Source organism: Bos indicus x Bos taurus, chromosome 7, assembly GCF_003369695.1.
Source record: "Bos indicus x Bos taurus breed Angus x Brahman F1 hybrid chromosome 7, Bos_hybrid_MaternalHap_v2.0, whole genome shotgun sequence".
Lineage (NCBI taxonomy): Eukaryota > Metazoa > Chordata > Mammalia > Artiodactyla > Bovidae > Bos > Bos indicus x Bos taurus.
This window is the reverse complement of record NC_040082.1, coordinates 79573629-79593442: the sequence shown is the minus strand read 5'-3', so window position 1 is coordinate 79593442 and position 19814 is coordinate 79573629. Positions and strand designations below refer to the sequence as shown.

The 19814-nt window shown below is 40.8% G+C and overlaps 1 protein-coding gene across 2 annotated transcripts in view; it reads right to left on the bottom strand.

The window, feature by feature from the left end:
• The window catches only part of SNX2 (sorting nexin 2), a 62528-nt gene extending 51609 nt beyond the window's left edge, over window positions 1–10919 (bottom strand). Inside the window, exon 1 of one of the 2 annotated variants that reach the window (XM_027546972.1) lies at window positions 10768–10919. In XM_027546972.1, the coding sequence (XP_027402773.1) occupies window positions 10768–10875 (108 nt within the window). In that variant the 5' untranslated portion in view covers window positions 10876–10919. The remainder of the gene's footprint in view (window positions 1–10767) is intronic. The other variant, XM_027546973.1, reaches the window with a different exon arrangement.
• Window positions 10920–19814: the final 8895 nt, after the last annotated feature.

Genomic DNA, 19814 nt, shown 5'->3' with positions numbered 1-19814 from the left:
TAAAAGGAAAAAAAAGAGAGAGAGAGAGAAATAGTATACTTATGGCTTAAAGGCTCTCAATAGTATTAAGATGCTAATTCTCCCCCAAACTAATCAACAGGTTCATCGTTATCTCAATTAAAATCTCAGCAGGAATTTTTGATAGAAAGCAATAAATAGGTTCTAAAGTTGTACGGGCAGGCAAAAGAACAAGAATAGTCAAAAAACAATTTTGAAAAGAACAAAGTCACTAGATTCACACTATTTGATTTCAAGACTCAGTTAATTAAGACAACATACAACTGGCAGAAAGACAGTCAAAAGACCAACTACACACAATCCAGAGACAGACCCACACGTAAATGTTCTATGGATTTTTCGATCAACATTCAAAGAAAACCCAAGGAAGGATTTTTTTTTTTAAGTTCAGCTTCTTTATCTTAATACAAATCTTAAATCTACTTATGTTGTTTCATGTACTGAAAAACATAGTCAACTAACTTAGGGTTTATAGAGCATTCTGCTCAATATCAAACTAAATATATTCTTTTCAAGTACACACATACTGTTTACCACAAAAGACCATATTCTGAGCCATAAACCAAACTATAACATGACTATCTTTCAATAATTGAGATTTTATATGCAAAAAAATGAACCTCAACTCATAAGAAAATTAACTCAAAATCAACCAAGTCTAAATATAAATAAGCTAAAACTTTAAAACTTTTAGAAAAAACATAGGAAAAACTTTTGTGACCTTGGACAATGTTACCCAAGGATTTCATATGCAACATATAAGGCATTATCAATCAAAAATGGATAAAACAAGTCAGACTGGGAAAAAAATACCTACAAAACATATCTGATGAAGGATTTATATTCAGAATACATGAAAAAATTCTCAAAACTCAATAAGGAAACCTATTTTAAATGGGAAAAAGATATGAAAGAAAACTAAAGACAACTTTCAGATGGTGAATATGTAAGCAAAAAAGTACTCACCATCATTAATCATTAGGGACTGTATACTGAAATCACAATGAGGTAACACTACATATCTCTTAGAATAATTAAAAAGCAGTGGTATGCTGGTATATATTTAGCAATCAGGTCTTTGGGAAAGAAGACCCTGAATTTTAGCTTTCGCTGATTTCTGTGGCATAAACAATTCCCTCTGTGGCTGATTACTCCTTACTGAAAATGGAGCTAGTAAGATACTTTACACCACACAGATACAATAGACACATTAATTCATGAGCTCAAAAACTAGTAAAACACAGTAAAGAAATAAACAAGTGACAAGTTGTAAATATTTACTGCCTTTTATAATATAATTTATGTCTACGTAACTTTTAACAATGGCTGTTTACTAAGCAGCTTACAAAATTCCTGAAAATTTAAAGATCAGTTCTTTCAAGCCAGCATAAGTCAGATGTGTGGATCACAACAAACTGTGGAAAACTCTTAAAAAGATGGGAATACCAGACCACCTGACCTGCCTCCTGAGAAATCTGTATGCAAGTCAAGAGGCAACAGTTAGAACTGGACATGGAAAAACAGACTGGTTCCAAATTGGGAAAGGAGTACATCAAGTCTGTATACTACCACCCTGCTTATTTAACTTACATGCAGAGTACATCATGTGAAATGCCGAGCTGGATGACTCACAAGCTGTAATCAAGATTGCTGGGAGAAATAGCAACAATCTCATATGCAGATGATACCACTTAAACAGCAGAAAGTCAAGAGGAACTAAAGAGCCTCTTGATGAATGTGAAACAGGAGACTGAAAGAGCTGGCTTAAAACTCAACATTCAAAAAACAAAAATAATGGGATTGGTACCATCAGTTGATGGCAAATAGATGGGGGAAAAGTGGAAAACAGTGACAGAATTTATTTTCTTGGGCTCCAAAATCACTACAGATGGTGACTACAGCCATTAAATTAAAAGACGCCTGCATGTTCCTTGGAAGAAAAGCTATGACAAACCTAGACAGTATATTAAAAAGCAGAGACATCACTTTGCCGACAAAGGTCCATACAGTCAAAGCTATGGTTTTTCCAGTAGTCGTGTACAGATGTGACAGTTGGACCAAAAAGAAGGCCGAGTGCCGAAGAACTGATGCTTTCGAATTGTGCTGGAGAAGACTCTTGAGAGTCCCTTGGGCTGCAAGGAGATCAAACCAGTCAATACTAAAGGAAATATATCAGTACTGAATATTCATTGGAAGGACTGATGCCAAAGCTAAAGCTCCAATACTTTGGCCATCTTATGTGAAGAACTGACTCATTGGAAAAGACTCTGATGCTGGGAAAGATTGAAGGCAGGAGGAGAAGAGGCGACAGGGGATGAGATGGTTGGACGGCATCAATGACTCAATAGACATGACTTTGGGCAAACTCCGTGAGATGGTGAAGGACAGGGAAGCCTGGTGTGCTGCAGTCCATGGGGTTTTAAAGAGTTGGACAAGACTTAAGAGACTGAACAACAAAGCATGCCACTGCCTGAAACAGAACTGATACTAACAAATAGTGACAAGGATGTGGAACAACTGAATTCTCAGCCATTGAAGGGATTTCCCTGGTGGACCAGAGTGGCTAAGATTCAAGCTGCCAATGCAGGGGACCCATGTTTGATCCCCAGTCCGGGAACTAGATACCATATGCTGCAACTAAGAGTTCGCATGTCATATTAAAGATCCCGCATGCTACAACAAAGATCGAAGATCCCAAGCACCTCAACTGAGACCCACTGCAGCCAAATAAATAAATATATATATATATTTTTAATGGCTCAAAACACCATTGAAACCTGTCTCTTTTTCTTCTTTCTCAGAATGTTTTATAGTGTTATTAGATTTCAGAGATAAAATGAATGAAAACCTGAACAGATATTAAAACAGGCAAAACCAGCTGCACCTAAGGTTCCTTCAGGCGATTCTTCAGGATTCAAACACTCAGTAAATATACACAAAGCTCTCTAAGTAGGAATAAGCTTTCAATATTAAGGCAACTTTTATGATGGGAGGAACATACCATAACATGCTTTTGTCTTGAAGAATCACGCTTTTGTTTATCAGTTTTTTAAAGAGTAATTTTATTTGTTTCTTTTTGGCTAGGCTGAGTCTTCCCTGCCGTGCAGGCTCTTCTCCCGTTGCTGTGCTTGGGCTTCTCACTGAGGTGGCTTCTCTCATTGCAGGGCGCAGGTTCTAGGGCACCTGCGCTTCAGCAGCTGGGGCATATGGGCTCAGGAGTTGTGGCACACGGGATTCGTTGCTCCAGAGCATATCATGATTTTGTTTTAGTGAAACCATATACTATTAGTTCTCAGACTTGGAGAACTCTGTCTTAATGGACATGGTCTTGAGTTATATTGAGCTGGCCAAAAAGTTCACTCACTTTTTTCAAATGAACTTTTTGGCCAACCCAATATTATTACTACAGATACCTATTATAATTTGAGTTATATTATTAAAGAGCCATCAACCTGTAAGACTAAAAATAAATAACTTCATCTCCCTTTGCCTTATGCCCCCACCCCAAACCTTTCTAGCCGAAAGTTTGGCAGTTTCTTAGAAAGTTAAACATGTATTTACCACAAAACCAGCCATCCTACTTTTAAGTATTTTCCCAAAGGAGAGGAAAACTGTGTTCATACAAAAATCTGTACATATATGTTTATGTCATCTCTATTCATTAATGTCCCAAAACTGTAAACAACAGAAATGTTCTTCAACAACAAAAAACTGTGATGCATAATACAATGCAATACTAAATTCAGCAATAAAAATGAATGACTCTTGATACATGCAACATCCATAAATATCAGATACTTTAGGTTAAGTTAAAGAAGCCTTATTCAGAAAGTTTCACACAGTTTTGTTTGTACAAAATATAATTCCATTTATATGATTCTATTTATATGAAATTCTGGAAAAGACAAAACTACAGGCAAATACAGATCAGTGAGTGCCAGAGGCTGGGAATGGGTGGAATTAACTACATGAGAGAATTTTTAGAAGGTGATAGACATGTCATGCATCTTCAATGAAGTGGTAGTGAACTTTACTGAGGTAAATTTTATCACAACTAAAAACTATCATCACAGGGAAAAAACACAAGAGTTCAATTTTATAGTAAAGTGCACATTCAAAAAATTAACATTAAAGACAAATTTTAGGAGTTCCCTGGTCGTCCAGTAGTTAGGACTCCATGTTTTTACTGCCAAGGGCCTGGGTTCAATCCCTGGTCGGGAAACTAAGATCCTACAAGCCATGTAGCATGGCAAAGGAAAAAAAAAAAAAAATTATTCTATTTCAGGAAAAAAATGAAAAAAGTGAGCACCTCTGCCTCAAGCAACTACAGAGTAACATTTTTTTTTTTTTTATAGGCACTAGAAGTAGTTCAGTCCTTATATTTAATAGTTTCCAGGGCAAGTGGTCAACTGGTTATACCTTGTCATAAATCGCTTTCTAGTATTTCCCATGCAGTGGTCTTTAAATACCTGGTCACAAAATGTCTCTCCTCTGAAACAGGTAATTCATAATGACATTTTAAAAAAAACTTTTTAAAGATGGATGCTGACCTAAAGATTAGAACTAGGAAAACAAGATACATGCTTTTACTACCTGTTGTGCTGAAACAATAAATACTCAACTTCAGTTCTTTATCAAAAGACTCTTTAGTTTTTCTCTACTTGCTCTCTGTTGATGCCCTCTACTTTTCAAGGTTTCAAAGATCACTTCTACACAATTAAGTCACTCCAGGTTTCTATACTATTTCTGCTGCTGTTGTTTGCTATGCCGTGTCTTACTCTTTGTGACCCCATGGACTGAAGGACGCCAGTGACAGGCCTTCACTATCTTCTGGAGTTTACTCAAATTCATGTGCACAGAGTCAGTACTGCTATCCAATCATCTCCTCCTCACAGTACCTGGTACTGTTTGTGTGCCACGCACATATTTCAGTTACACACATTATCACCTGGTATTGCAGGTGTTTTTTCACAAAGCTGTGTTTATCATGCTGACTCCTGTTCACTCATATACTCCATGAGGACAAGGACTAGATTTCCACAGTTCAATTTAGTGTCACCAGTCAATAAATTGTATTGAATCTGTATCTCTACTCCATCTGGGATTTCTAGCAGTCTGATAGTCTCTTCATTGATGTAACTTATTCCCAAATGAAATAAATTTATAACTCCTTCCCCAAGACATTCAAAGCGTTAAGATGGCCATCTTTTACTCTTGTTACTGTATCAACTTCCTTCTCTCCTTTATTGATCACACTATTCCTCTTGAGGTCTTTAACCTTAGACTTAAAATAACCTCCAGCTCATCAACCTACCAATGATACCTCCTACAAATTTATCCCCCAAACTGCCAGAACATTAAGCTTCCAAGGCAATCATATTACTGCCCTGAAGGTCTTGTAGGGCTCTAATGCACCTATGTAACAATTTCAAAGCTCTGCACAGTCTCATCATATAAACCTGTAACATCCTATATAGAGCCACTCAAAATTATTTATGGTTCCTTACAATACAGACTGAACCGTAAGTGACATTTGCTATTTTCCCACGTTGAAAATTTCATTCCACCCTTTAAAGTCTCTCTTAAATATTACCATCTCAGTGGCTGTTCCTAGCCAGTAGAAACATTTATGTTCATCTACCATGTGTCAGGAATGCTGATAGGAGTTAGCAATCTCCCCCAGTCCACTGGGACTTTCAGTGAAAATAGGTGTGTTTTCAGAACATAGTCACAATCTCTTTGGATCTGAGTTTTCTGTACTTCTCTTTCTTCTTCACCAGAGATGTTCTTTCCTCAAAGATCTGCTGATATCTAGTTGATCTTTGTACTCCCACTATCATCTAAAAAATACAGCAGAGAGTAAATAGTCAAGTATTTACTGAAATCAACCAAGTACAGCATCTACGGAGCAGGCATGGGGTTACATGGTGGGGAAGGAATTCTAAGACCTGTGAACCTCCCATCTGGAAATTTCATTTGAAATATTCTATAAACTCTATCATGCGACAGTGTTAGGGAAACTGTGGTACTCAGCTTAACTTCAGTTGACCTTAAGATGAGAGGCTAGTACAAGAACCAACTGTAAACATCTACAGTCAACCAATTTTCAGAAAGAGTGTCAAGATCATTCAATGGACAGTTTTTCAGCAAATGATGCTGTGACAACTGGATTGCCACAAGCAAAAAAAAAAAAAAGAGTTTATCTCACATCATATACAAATACTCAAAACAAATCAAGCCGAAACTATAAAACTCTTAGAGGAAACCTTCATGATTCTGGATTGGGCGGGAGATTCTTATATATGATACTGAAAGCATGAGCAACAAAATAAAAAGTAGATGAACTGAACTTCATCAAATTTTTAAAAAACTTTGTGCTTCAGAGGACACCATTAAGAAATGAAAAGACAATTCATGGAATGGGAGAACATTTGCAAATCATGTATCTGACAAGGAACTTGCATCTAGAATACACAAAAAAATTCTTATAAATAAAAAGACAACCCAACTAAAAAGTGAGCAAAGGCTCTGAATAGACATTTCTTCATAATGTACAAATGGCCAACAAGAACATGAAAAGAAAATATAATCTTTAAGAACATCTAATATAGTCTTAAGTCTTAAGAAAGACTTAATTTAGTCTTTAAGAAAATATAATTAATCTTACTGTTGATATATGTATGTTCTGGTATACAGATGTCATTTTTGTTATCACAGCACTACAGTGAAACACACAAATAAAAACTTAAATTCATAAAAAAAGAAAATATAATCAAAACCACACTAAGATACCATTTCTCAAGCATTATGATGGACAGAATAAAAAAGTCAAATTACAACAAGTATTGGTGAGGATGTGGAAAAATTGGTTCCCTCATACATGGCTGGTGGGTATGTAAAACAGTGTGGCCATTTTGAGAAACTACTCCAGCAATTCCTCAATTGATTAAAAGCAGAGTCATCATATGTTCTAGCAATAATAATGATATGCAAAATGTGGAAACAATGCAAATGTCCAACAAATGACAAAATGGATAAACAAAATAAGGTATATAAGGTATAGCCACACAATGGACTGTTTTTCAGGGATAGAAAGGAATACATACACAGACTCTGAAAACATCAGGTTAAGTGAAAAAAGTCAGTCACAAAAGACCACATATTACATGATTTCATTCATATGAGGTCCAGAATAGGGAATATATAGATAGAAAATCAATTAGTAGTTGCCTAAGGTTGAGGGCAGGGGGGTTTAGGGAATGGGGATGGGGGTGATAGTTAAAGGGTACAGGGTTTCTTTCTGAGGTGATAAAAATGTTGCAATATCTGTGAATATACCAAAGCCCACAAAATTGTACATATTACATGGGTGAACTGCATGGTTTATGAACTAAAAAATGAACAACATTGCAAATCAACTATTAATTCACTCCAACAAAAATTTAAAAAAAAAAAAAAAAAAAAAGGAACAGGGCTTCCCTGGTGGCTCAGTGGATACGAATCACCTGCCAGTGCAGGAGACATGGGTTCAATCCCTGATCCAGGAAGATTCCACGTGCTGTGAAGCAACTAAGCCTGTGTGCCATAACCTAGTGGTTATAGACCTGTGCTCTAGAGCCTGGGAGCCGCAAACACTGAAGCCCGCATCTAGAGATTACTACCTGGAGAGCAGCCCCCGCTCTCACAACTAGAGAACGCCCTCGCATAGCAACAAAGACCCAGGGCAACTGAAAAAAAGAAAAGAACAGGCATGTAACACATAAATTTCCTGTCTTACTACTTCATGCTACTTTAGGGCAAGCACCTCTTAACCTTAGAGCTGTATCATCTTTTTTTGTTTGTTTTAAGGCAGCATTGCAAAACCATCTAAAGCCTCTCAGTTACCAAAAACAAAACAAAACAAAACAAGCTTTTGCCAGATTTTTTTCCCTTCTCATTTCTTTCCATGTCCCCTATGCCAGCCCTTTACCACTTTGTTTCACAGTCACAACAGAAACACAACTAGATGTTTCAAATATGCTTTAACTACTGAACATGGCTTTATGTGACTGTTCTTCATTTTGAAAAGAAAGGATTTTAATACTGGGATTAAAATATACTCACAGCATACATATACACTAAGTTGTACAGTCACTACAAGGTTAACAATTATGATATTGAAGCTGTGTATAATTTTTTACTTATATGGATTTCAATTGACTTTTTTACTCCTAATGCCCTCAAAGGAGAAAGTTCCTACATGAACATTTTTAAAACTCTTTTTTTAAAATAGATGTTAATTTTTATGTCTATTATACTTTATAGCTTAGGTAATAACTATTCAAAGCAGATGACCTGCATCAGAATCACCTGGAGCTTTGCAACTCATCCCTGTCTATGGACTAGCAGCAATGTCACAATGAGAGTTTGTTAAAAATGCGGAACACTGGCTTATCCCAGCCCAACAGAATCAAAATTTGCACTTTAACAAGATCTCCAGGTAACTGACATATGAAGTTTGAAAAGCAATGATAGAGAACACTCAGGAAACATGCAGATTCTAGTGAGGCAAAGGTACCTGCATTTTAAACAAGAATCCTGTAGTTTCTCCTCCACACTGAAGTTTGAGAAGCACTATTCTATTCAAAAGAAAAGTGACATGCTGAAAAAATATTCCTTTACAGCAGCTTTGGTATACTAATAAGTACTGCTATGTACCCTTCCCAAAAATAGCTTGAAAAGCAAAAAATAATAATTCTGAATTTATAAGCTTCACAGTTATACTACTTGAAAATATCCTGAGTCTCATGAAATAAAGGGTTTAGATGACTAATCAAAACCAACATTTTAGAAAGCTTTCATAATGCACTAACCACAATACATGTATTCATACTCAGAACTCTATAGACTTTAACTGGGGGGAAAACACACACACACACACACACTTACACACACAACCTTATTAAACAGGCCCATCCAGATGGGAAAAAGAAACTGTAGTTCCTTTTACTCCACTTTACAAAGATCTCAATTAAACAGAATGCTTAGTGTTCACAATATTCTAGTTTACACTATGTTAAGTTTATTCTGATCCTTGTTGGTGGAAAATCTTTGTAGTCCCACAGGGAATCCAGGTCTTACAATCCTGCATAGACATTACCTTTCAAAACATGTTAAGTAGCTGTAAAGTATAAAGGACTACAAGGATACTACCCCCAAAAGGTAATTTGCTGTGCAAGACAATTTTTATTAAATCTTAGGAGATGCTGGTTTTGACAATTCATTCAACAAATATTTGTAAAATGCAAATGTTCGAGATTTTGTGAGGAACACAAAGATGAAAAAGGTACTACCCCTAGCCCCCAAAAGCCTATAATCTTGAGGAGAGGTGAGGTTTGGCCAGGAACACGCATATACAATTAGCAGAATATGGTCAGTACTGAAAACGGTCAGGGAAGTTACCAGTTCCATGTAACTGAAAGCTAAATAAAGGATATGCTACAATAATTTTCAATTAATTTGGTGCAGAGTGGATCAAGCTAGGGAAGCTTATTAAAAAAGCACTTTATAAGGAAGTACAGTCTAAGGTCAGACGGTTAAGCGTCTGTCTACAATGTGGGAGACCCGGGTTCAATCCCTGGGTCGGGAAGATCCCCTGGAGAAGGAAATGGCAATCCACTCCAGTACTACTGCCTGGAAAATCCCATGGACAGAGGAGCCTGGTAGGCTACAGTCCATGGGGTCGCAGAGAGTCGGACACGACTGAGCGACTTCACTTTCACAGTCTAAGGTAAACAACTCTTTGGGAAATTTGCTTGTATTTTAATACACATACACACACTTAAAGTTCGGCTATCAGGTGTGTGTGCTCTCATCAAAGGCAAAGCAACTGAAACATGAACTAGATTCAGGAGGCCCAATACAGTTAAGTTCATAGAGGGCGTTTCCTTTGACAAAAACAGGAACACGTAGCTTCAGAGATCGCTGATCATGCGAGAAAAGAGGAAAAAGGAGTGAGGATCTGTTATTTCTCCCCTGTTAACTTAAAAAAAAAAAAAAAACTTCCCCCAGTGCCTAGCAGTTTCCTGGACTACTCCCTGCCTTCAACTTTGTATTTTATCAACACTATGATCCTTAAAAGGCTTAGAAACTAAAGACAAACAAAACCGGCCAAATTCATTTACCTATTTAACAGTCTAAAACAGAGGTACGTCCCTCAAGGGGAACTAGCAGTCCTTGAAGGTCCAGGACCGGGAAAAGTGCACCCACACGGTCCCTCCAGCGCCCCGGCCACTCAGAGCGCTCTCTTCACTGCTCTCCCTTTTCAGAGGCACACCCTCCCTTGGGAAGGGAAAAGCAAGCACCTCTTCAAAGAGGCTGCGGGGGTTGCCCCGCAGCGCCAGGAGGTGTGCTGAGACCCAAGGCAAGACCTTCAGAGCTCTGGAAGGAAAGGCGCAAGTGACACCGCGGAGGGCCAGCTGAGCGGGGAAAGGACACTCGATGCTCTGTCCGGTCCTGGCCCTCAGGGGATCAGGTCGGCCCCCGGCCCCGCAGTTCGCTCTCCTAAGCAGGCCTGGCCGCCCAGGCCAACTCCAGCCCAATGACAGGTACGCGAGGTGGGGCCCGCGTCACAGGTGTCGCCCCAACCAGGTCCTTGCAAACCTGGGGGTTGGGGGGTGACGCGGAGGGTCAAGTCGAGGCAGGGCAAGCACCAAAAGGTGAGATGCGCGGCAGCAACGGAGCGAAGCACCCACGGCGACGCGGTCTCACCTCCAGGGTGGAGACAGTGCTGGTGAACAGGTCCTCTCCGTCCTCCAGCTCTTCAAAGTCGGTGGGCTTCCCGTCCCCTAGCGGAGGAGGCTCCCTCTCGGCCGCCATCTTCGCTCGCCCAGACGACTGCGCGAGCGGGACCTCGCGGACCTGTCACGTGAGCACGCACGGCTAGGCTAGCGCGCCGGCCGCCGGGCTCCCCCTCCTCCCTGGCCCGCCGCGCGCGGCCCCGCCCAGCGGCGCGCGGCCCCGCCCCCGGCCTCATGCAGGCGTCAGTCCGAGCGCGCGGCGCTCATCCCCGCCCCTTTGCCTCTTCTTCCACCCCCACGTCTGGTCCCGGCTAGTTTTTTACCGCCCACTTGCTCTACTGACTGTTGTGGAAGAATCTTGGTGTTCTGTTGCCGTGTCCCCTTCTTAGCGGGACTAGGCCAAACGACTTTTGTTGTCGTTACCAGTTTTAAATCTTCTTTAGGAAGTGGAAGAGCTTGGGGACCAATCTTTGGGTTTGGGTTATGCACAGACTGAGGCCAAGATTGAGGATTGGCAGGAGAGAGAGACATCTCTCTTAGATCTGTGGGCTATCCTGTAGAACTTTCTGACATGATGGTAATGTTCTGTCTCAGTACTGTCCACCAGGGCTTCCCTCGTGGCTCAGCGGTAAAAGAATCCTCTTGCAATGCAGGTGTAGGTTCCATGCCTGGGTTGAGAAGATTCCCTGGAGAAAAACGGCAACCCATTCCGATATTCTTGTCTGGGAAATCCCATGGACGAAGGAGCCTGGCGGGCTACAGTCCATGTGGTTGCGAGAGTTGGACACAACTTAGCGACCAAACCACTACCACCATTGTCTACTAGAGTAACCGATGGGCTTTGCAGATAGCAACCTGAGGTTAGTATTTTGCTGGAGAAGAAACCTTCACAGGGATTCTTTACAAATTAAGTATATAGAAGCCTTTAGCCCTCAATGGCCGGGGAGTTAGAAGTCCTGGGTTTTACTGGCTATGTACAAGACTTACTTAGCATCACTGTAATTATTATTGTCTTTTGAAGTGCATTGAGCAGAATGTTTTCCTAGTCGCTAGGATTTCTTCCACCCCTATTTCTTAATTTTTAAGATCATTGTCAAGAAGCATCAACCCAAACCACAACTAATTTAAATAAGTATATCAAGGTCCAAATGTTGCTTGGGTGAGCTGGATGCATGGGCCAGTTGTCACTATCATGCCACATCACCATCACCACTGCCGCCGGCCTGTCTGGAATAATCAGCTGTTGAGGCACATTTCCCCGCCTGCATTCCACCACTTATAGACAGTCTGTGGTCTGTCACTGATCAGAAACTTTAATCTCTTTTGAAAGTTCACAGTCTGGCTCGAAGTGATTTTTCTCTGTATCCTGTTTATCTGTGCCTCTGTTTATTGCTTGCTGCTTTCTGTCTTATGCTATGGTCATTTATATTCCCAGCATATCTTTTTTTACTGGACATCTGAATTAGTTGAAAGGTAGGTCCAGTCACTTGTAACAGAGAACCACATTAAAAGAGGCTTTTTAAAAACTGTAGTTTAATTATTCCTCATGTAGGATGACAAAGGATCCATGACATCATCCAGGGATTACAAACTCCTCCTGTTGTTCTGCCCTCCCTAGGAATAGAATGTCTTCCTTATGGTTCAAGTTGGCTCACCACCACAACCATATTCGAGCAGACAGAAAAGGAATAAAGGGAAATGGAATGACATCCCATTCCCTTTAAGAACATGGTCCAGAAATGGCACACACACTTCTGTCCATATCCCTTTGATCAGCTTATTAGTTGCATGGCCATTCCTAGCTGCAGGAGACTAGGAAATACTATCATTATGTGCCTCCCCCACCCCTAAAAACTAGGGGTTCTCTTACTCTGGAAGAAATGAACACTACTGTAGGAAACCAGAGGTCTCTGCTATAAAGCATCCATTCACTCTTCTCATGGTAGAAAACCTGAATTTCCTTCTGCATAATCATTCTTTCCCACTCTCAGCTAGAAGTCTCCTCCAACTCAGGACTGGAGTATATGACCTAGGCTTAAGTCAAACCTAGCACTGACTCCCTTGGCCCTAGTGATTGGTAGGAGGTCAGATTTGGTGACATTTCCCCAAACTCTTGGCCGCTTTGATTGTCTTACTTTCTCTATCCAATCTAAACTCCACTGGGACTATAAGAATTGTCTTGCTCTTTTTCTTCCTCAGTCCTTTGCTTTTCTGTTTTATCTTCTCTGAGATCCCAAATCCAATCATCAACTTCTGTAATCTTATATACATATTGCCAAGAACATTTTAAAAAAGTAAACCCTAGTCTCAACTGGAGATTCTGCAAGTCCATGATTCTTAACCCAACTCCTCACTGCCTAGATATCATCACTGGCTTCTTTCATAAATCTTTCAACTATTCTTTCCAGTAGAGGTTCTAGAAATTCATTTTCTCATCAGGTATCCCATCACCATTTCTCCTCATTTTGATCAAATGACTTAGCCTGCTCATTCAATGACAAAAATAAAATCTGCCAGTTAAAACCTTCAGTCTTCAAGTAGGATGGAAATTCTCTTCTCTCTGTGCTCCCATCACTCACTGTGTATGTTTCTATAACATCTATTATACTATAGTGTGATCATAGCCACTTTTCTATCACCCTTGATAGTCTACAGGATTGTTGCATGTCAGGGCTCTTCCTTATTTGACTTTGAATCCTGGGTAGTCCTCTTGTTGAGTCACTCAGTTGTGTCTGACTCTGGAACCCCATGGACTGTAGCACATGAGGCTTCCCTGTCCTTCACCATCTCCTGGAGTTTGCTTAAACGCATGTCCATTGAGTCAGTGATAGCATCCAGTCATCTCATCCTCTGTTGTCTCCTTCTCCTCCTGCCTTCAGTCTTTCCCAGCATCAGGGTCTTTTCCAGTGAGTCAGCTCTTCATGTCACGTAGCCAAAGTATTGGAGCTTCAGCTTCAGTCCTTCCAATGAATATTCCTTTCCTTAGGGTTGATTTCCTTTAGGATTGACTGGTTTGATCTCCCTGCTGTCCAAGGGATTCTCAGGAGTCTTCTCCAGCACCTAAGTTCAAAAGCATCAATTTTTTGGCATTCAGCCTTCTTTATTGTCCAACTCTCACATCCATACATGCCTACTGAAAATACCATAGCTTTGACTAGACAGACCTTTGTTGGCAAAGTAATGTCTCTGCTTTTTAATATGCTGTCTAGGTCTGTCATTACTTTTCTTCCAAGGAGCAAGTGTCTTTTAATTTCATGGGGGTAGTCACCATCCACAGTGATTCAGAGCCCAACAGTCTATCACTGTTTCCAATGTTTCCCCATCTATTTGCCATGAAGTAATGACTGGATACCATGATCGTCGCTTTTTGAATGTTGAGTTTTAAGCCACCTTTTTTCACTCTCCTCTTTCACCTTCATCAAGAGCGCTTTAGTTCCTCTTTGCTTTCTGCCATTAGGATGGTGTCATCTGCATATCTGAGGTTACTGATATTTCTCCTGGCAATCTTGATTCCAGCTTGCTTTGTCTAGCCTGGCATTTCTCGTGATGTACTCTGCATATAAGTAAAATAAGCAGTGTGACCCTGACCTAGAGAACAGGGTAGTCCTCTACTAGTCATCAATCACTGTAAACCAAATTATACCAAACTTAGCAGCCTAAAATCACAAATATTTATTTTCTCATAATTTCTGTGGGTCAAAAATCTAGGTGCAACTTAGCTGAGTGCCTCTGACTCAGGGTTTCTCACAGGACTGCAGTAAAGGTATCTAGCAGAGTGGCAATCAATTCAAGCAAGACTCAACTGGGAGAGGACCTGCTTCTAGGCTCACTCATGTGACTGGTGGCAGGTCTCAGGTCCCTGCTGGCTGTTGTCTGGCGACCGAGTTCCTTTGCATACAAGCCTCTACATAAAGCTTTTGTTTTGTTTTTATTTATTTTTAATTGGAGGATAATTGTTTTACAATATTATGTTGGTTTCTGCCATACATCAACATGAATCAGCCATAGGTATACATACGTCCCCTCCCTCTTGAACCTCCCTCCCACTTTCCACCCCATCCCACCTCTCTGGGTTGTCACAGAGCACCAGATTTGAGCTCCCTGCCTCATACAACAAATTCCCACTGACTATCTATAAACCACAAGGTTTTTCAAACAGCATGTCAGCTTGCTTCCCCTACATGAGGACTCTAAGAAAGACAGAGTGAGCCTGGGAAGGACAGGAGAGGTGAACAAGACAGAAGCCAGAGTCTTTTTGTGACCTAATCTCAGAAGTGGCATCTCATCACTTTTGCTGTGTTCTGTTCTTTAGAAGCTCACATTACAGGGAAGGGATTAAATGGGGGATATGACTAACAGGAGGCAGGGATCTTGGGGGTCATTTTAGAGGTTGTCACACACCCCAATAGGGTTTAAGTACTCAATAAAATATATAGCATGCTGTTAATACCTTCTGTGAATAAATGAATGAATATATGAAACTCAGAAGAGAGGGCTAAATGGAAGATATAAATTTGGTAGTTAATACCACTAGTATATGATATGACCCAGGTAGTCTGGGAAGCACAACCCTCAGGATCGTGAAAGAAGCAGGTAAAGGAAGAGTGGCATAAAGAAAACTAAAGAGCAGCAAATAGATAGAAAGCAAGGTAGGAAGGAGGCAAAAGGAAGTAAAGGAACAAAAGAAAAGAGTGTTTGGCAGTATCCATTGCCTTGGGTACATTAATAAGGTGGTAACTGAAAAGGCGAATGATTAATGAGTACAAAAAATGAAGACAGCAAGTTATAATGGCTAATTTTATGTGTTCCTTTGGCTGGACCACGGTGCCCAGATATTGGTGAAGTATTACACGGATGTTTCTGTGAAAGTGTTTTTGGGATGAGATGAACATGTAAATCGGTGGCCTTTTAGTAACAGATTACTCACCGTTATGTGGCTGGGCCTCATCCAATCAGGTAAAGGCCTTGATAGACCAAAGACTGACCTCCCCCCAAGCAAGAAGCAATTTTGCCAACACACCTCTGCCTTTGGGGTTGAACTGCAACTCTTCGCTGAGTCTCCAGCCCACTGACCTACCTTATCAGATTTTAGACTCACTAAAGGCTTTCCTTATTGATGAGATGGCTAGAGGACATCACTGATGCAGTGAACATGAGCTTGGGCAAACTCCAGGAGATGGTGAGGGACAGGAAGGCCTGGCATGCTGCAGTCCATGGGGTCACAAAGAGTTCGCGTGACTGGGCAACTGAACAACATCAAAGGGCTTCCCAGGTGGCGCTAGTAGTAAAGAACCCACCTGCCAGTGCAGGAGACATAAGAGACCTGGGTTCCATCCTTGTGTTGGAAAGATTCCCTGGAGGAGGGCGTGGCAACCCACTCTAGTTTTCTTGCCTGGAGAATCCCAAGGACAGGAGCCTGGCAGGCTACAGTTCATGGGTGGCAAAGAGTCAGACATGACTGAAGCAACTTAGCACGCATGTATGCCAGCCTCTATAATTGCATAAGTCAGTTCCTTAAAATAAATCTCTCTCTATATGTAACACATCCTGTTGGTTCTGTTTCTATGGCAAATCCAGACAAATGCACATGTATAGACTATTCTTTTAAAATATATAAATGGAAGCAATAATAGAATAGGTCAGTAACTTGCTGAAGACACAGGCTTACTTTTTTGTGTGTATGTTTTATTTTAATTAGATTTAAACATGTTTGTATATTATGGAAAGAGGTGAAAAGACAACAATAAGATGAGAATATAAGAATAGAGAAATAATTGGAATGGTTGAGATCTGAAAGCATACAGGCAGGAATAGGATAAAAGCAAGTAGAAGACTGTGCCTTAAGAAAGAGAAGGTTTACTTCATCCTTTTGTATGGAGAAAGAGACATTTAGAGCCTGTATTAGCTTTTGCGCATAACAAATCATTCCAAATCTTAGTCACTGAAAACAACAATCATTTCTTATTTCTCATGAGTCTGCAGGTCTACAACTTAGCTCTGCTGGATCAGATGTGGCGAATCTTATCATAAGGTTTGTTCATTTATCTGTGGTCAGCTGAGGGATAAGTCTAGGGGCTGGCTAACAAGGCTGCTTTGGGATAGGACAGTTTAGCTCTGCTCTATGTGCTCTCATACTCTTAGACTGGGCTTCTTTTCTCTTTTATTTCTCTCACTCTCTCTCTCTCTTTTTTTTTGTTTTGTTTTGTATTTTTAGTCTGGCTTCTTTGCAAGGCTATGATAGGATTTCAAAAAAGAAGGTAGAGACATACAGGTACTTTGTAATCCTTCACAATAGAAAGTCACATAGCCAAGCCTAGGATCAGAATGAGAAGTGACTACAAAATTATAGGGCAAAGGGTGTGGAAAAAGGAAGTCATTAATTTGGTTCATTAATGCAATCAGTTTACCACAGGGTGGATGCAGTTACAGACTTGTTAATAAGTAGAGCGGCTGCTGCTGCTGCTGCTAAGTTGTTTCAGTCGTGTCCGACTCTGTGCGACCCCATAGATGGCAGCCCACCAGGCTCCCCCGTCCCGGGGATTCTCCAGGCAAGAACACTGGAGTGGGGTGCCATTTCCTTCTCCAATGCATGAAAGTGAAAAGTGAAAGTGAAGTTGCTCAGTCGTGTCCAACTCTTAGTGACCCCATGGACTGCAGCCTACCAGGCTCCTCCGTCCATGGGATTTTCCAGGCAAGAGTACTGGGTGGGGTGCCATTGCCTTCTCCAAAATAGAGGGACAGGAAATGAAAAAGTCCACACCCAACTTTATTTATAAGACTAGAGATCTCTTCAAGAAAATTAGAGATACCAAGGGAACATTTCATGCAAAGATGGGCACAATAAAGGACAGAAAGGGTATGGATCTAACAGAGGCAGAAGATATTAAGAAGAGGTGGCAAAAATACACAGAAGAACTATACAGAAAAGATCTTCATGACCCAGCTAACCATGATGGTGTGATCACTCACCTAGAGCCAGACATCCTGGAATGTGAAGTCAAATGGGTCTTAGGAAGCATCACTATGAACAAAGCTAGTGGAGTTGGTGGAATTCCTGTTGAGCTATTTCAAATTCTAAAAGATGATGCTGTGGTAAAGTGCTGCACTCCATATGCCAGCAAATTTGCAAAACTCATCAGTGGCCACAGGACTGGAAAATGTCGGTTTTAATTCCAATCCCAAAGTTAGGCAATGCTAAGGAATGTTCAAACTATTGCACAGTTACACTCATCTCACATGCTAGCAAAGTAATGCTCAAAATTCTCCAAGCCAGGCTTCAGCAGTATGTGAACCATGAACTTCCAGATGTTTAAACTGATTTAGAAAAGGCAGAGGAACCAGAGATCAAATTGCCAGCATCTGTTGGATCATTGAAAAAGCAAGAGAGTTCCACAAAAATATTGATTTCTGCTTTATTGACTATGCCAAAGCCTTTGACTGTGTGGATCACAACAAACTGTGGAAAATTCTGAAAGAGATGAGAATACCAGATCACCTGACCTGCTTCCTGAGAAATTTGTATGCAGGTAAAGAAGCAACAGTTAGAACTGGACATGGAACAACAGACTGGTTCCAAATGGGAAAAGGAGTATGTCAAGGCTGTATATTGTCACCCTGCTTATTTAACTTATATGCAGAGTACATCATGAGAAATGTGGGGCTGGAAGAAGCACAAGCTGGTATCAGGATTGCTGGGAGAAATATCAATAACCTCAGATATGCAGATGACACCACCCTTATGGCAGAAAGTGAAGAGGAACTAAAGAGCCTCTTGATGAAAGTGAAAGAGGAGAGTGAAAAAGTTGGCTTAAAACTCAACATTCAGAAAACGAAGACCATGGCATCTGGTCCCATCACTTCATGGCAAATAGATGGGGAAACAGTGGAAATAGTGACTGACTTTCTTTTGGGGGGCTCCAAAATCACTGGGGTTTGGTGACTGCAACCATGAAATTAAAAGACACTTGCTCCTTGGAAGAAAAGTCATGGCCAACCTAGACAGCATATTAAAAAGCAGAGACATTCCTTTGGTAATGATGGACAAAGGTCCGTGTAGTCAAAGCTATGGTTTTTCCAATAGTATTCTTGCCTGGAGAATCCCATGGATGGAGGAGCCTGGTAGGCTACAGTCCACGGGGTTGCAAAGAGTCAGACACAACTGAGTGACTTCACTTCACTTCACTTCACGTATGGATGTGAGAGTCGGACTATAAACAAAACTGAGTGCCGAAGAATTGATGCTTTTGAACTGTGGTGTTGGAGGAGACTTCTTGAGAGTCCCTTGGACAGCAAGGAGATCCAACCAGTCCATCCTAAAGGAAATCAGTCCTGAATATTCATTGGAAGGACTGATGCTGAAGATGAAACTCCAATACTTTGGCCATCTGATGCGAAGAACTGACTCATTTGAAAAGACCCTGATGCTGGGAAAGATTGAAGGTGGGAGAAGAAGGGGACAACAGAGGATGAGATGGTTGGATGGCATCACCAACTTGATGGACATGAGTTTGAGTAAGCTCTAGGAGTTGGTGATGGACAGGGAGGCCTGGCATGCTGCAGTCCATGGGGTCACAAAGTTGGACACGACGGAGCGACTGAACTGAACTGATGAAAGTTAAAGTTGCTCAGTCGTGTCTTACTCTTTGTGACTCCATGGACTGTATAGTTCTCCAGACCAGAATACTGGAGTGGGTAACCTTTCCCTTCTCTAGGGTATCTTTCCAAATCAGGGATTGAACCCAGGTCTCCTGCATTGCAGGCAGATTCTTTACCAGCTGGGCCACAAGGGAAGCCCAAGAATACTGGAGTGGGTAGTCTATCCCTTCTCCAGCAATTCTTCCTGACCCAGGAATCGAACTGAGATCTCCTGCATTGCAGGTGGATTCTTTACCGACTGAGCTATGAGGGAAGCCCACGTATAAAATATATTTATTTATTGGGATAGGAAAGGTTAATATATAAGCAAAAAGAAGTCAGTACCAGCATAGATGGCAATTCCAAATATTTTCAGTAGATCTT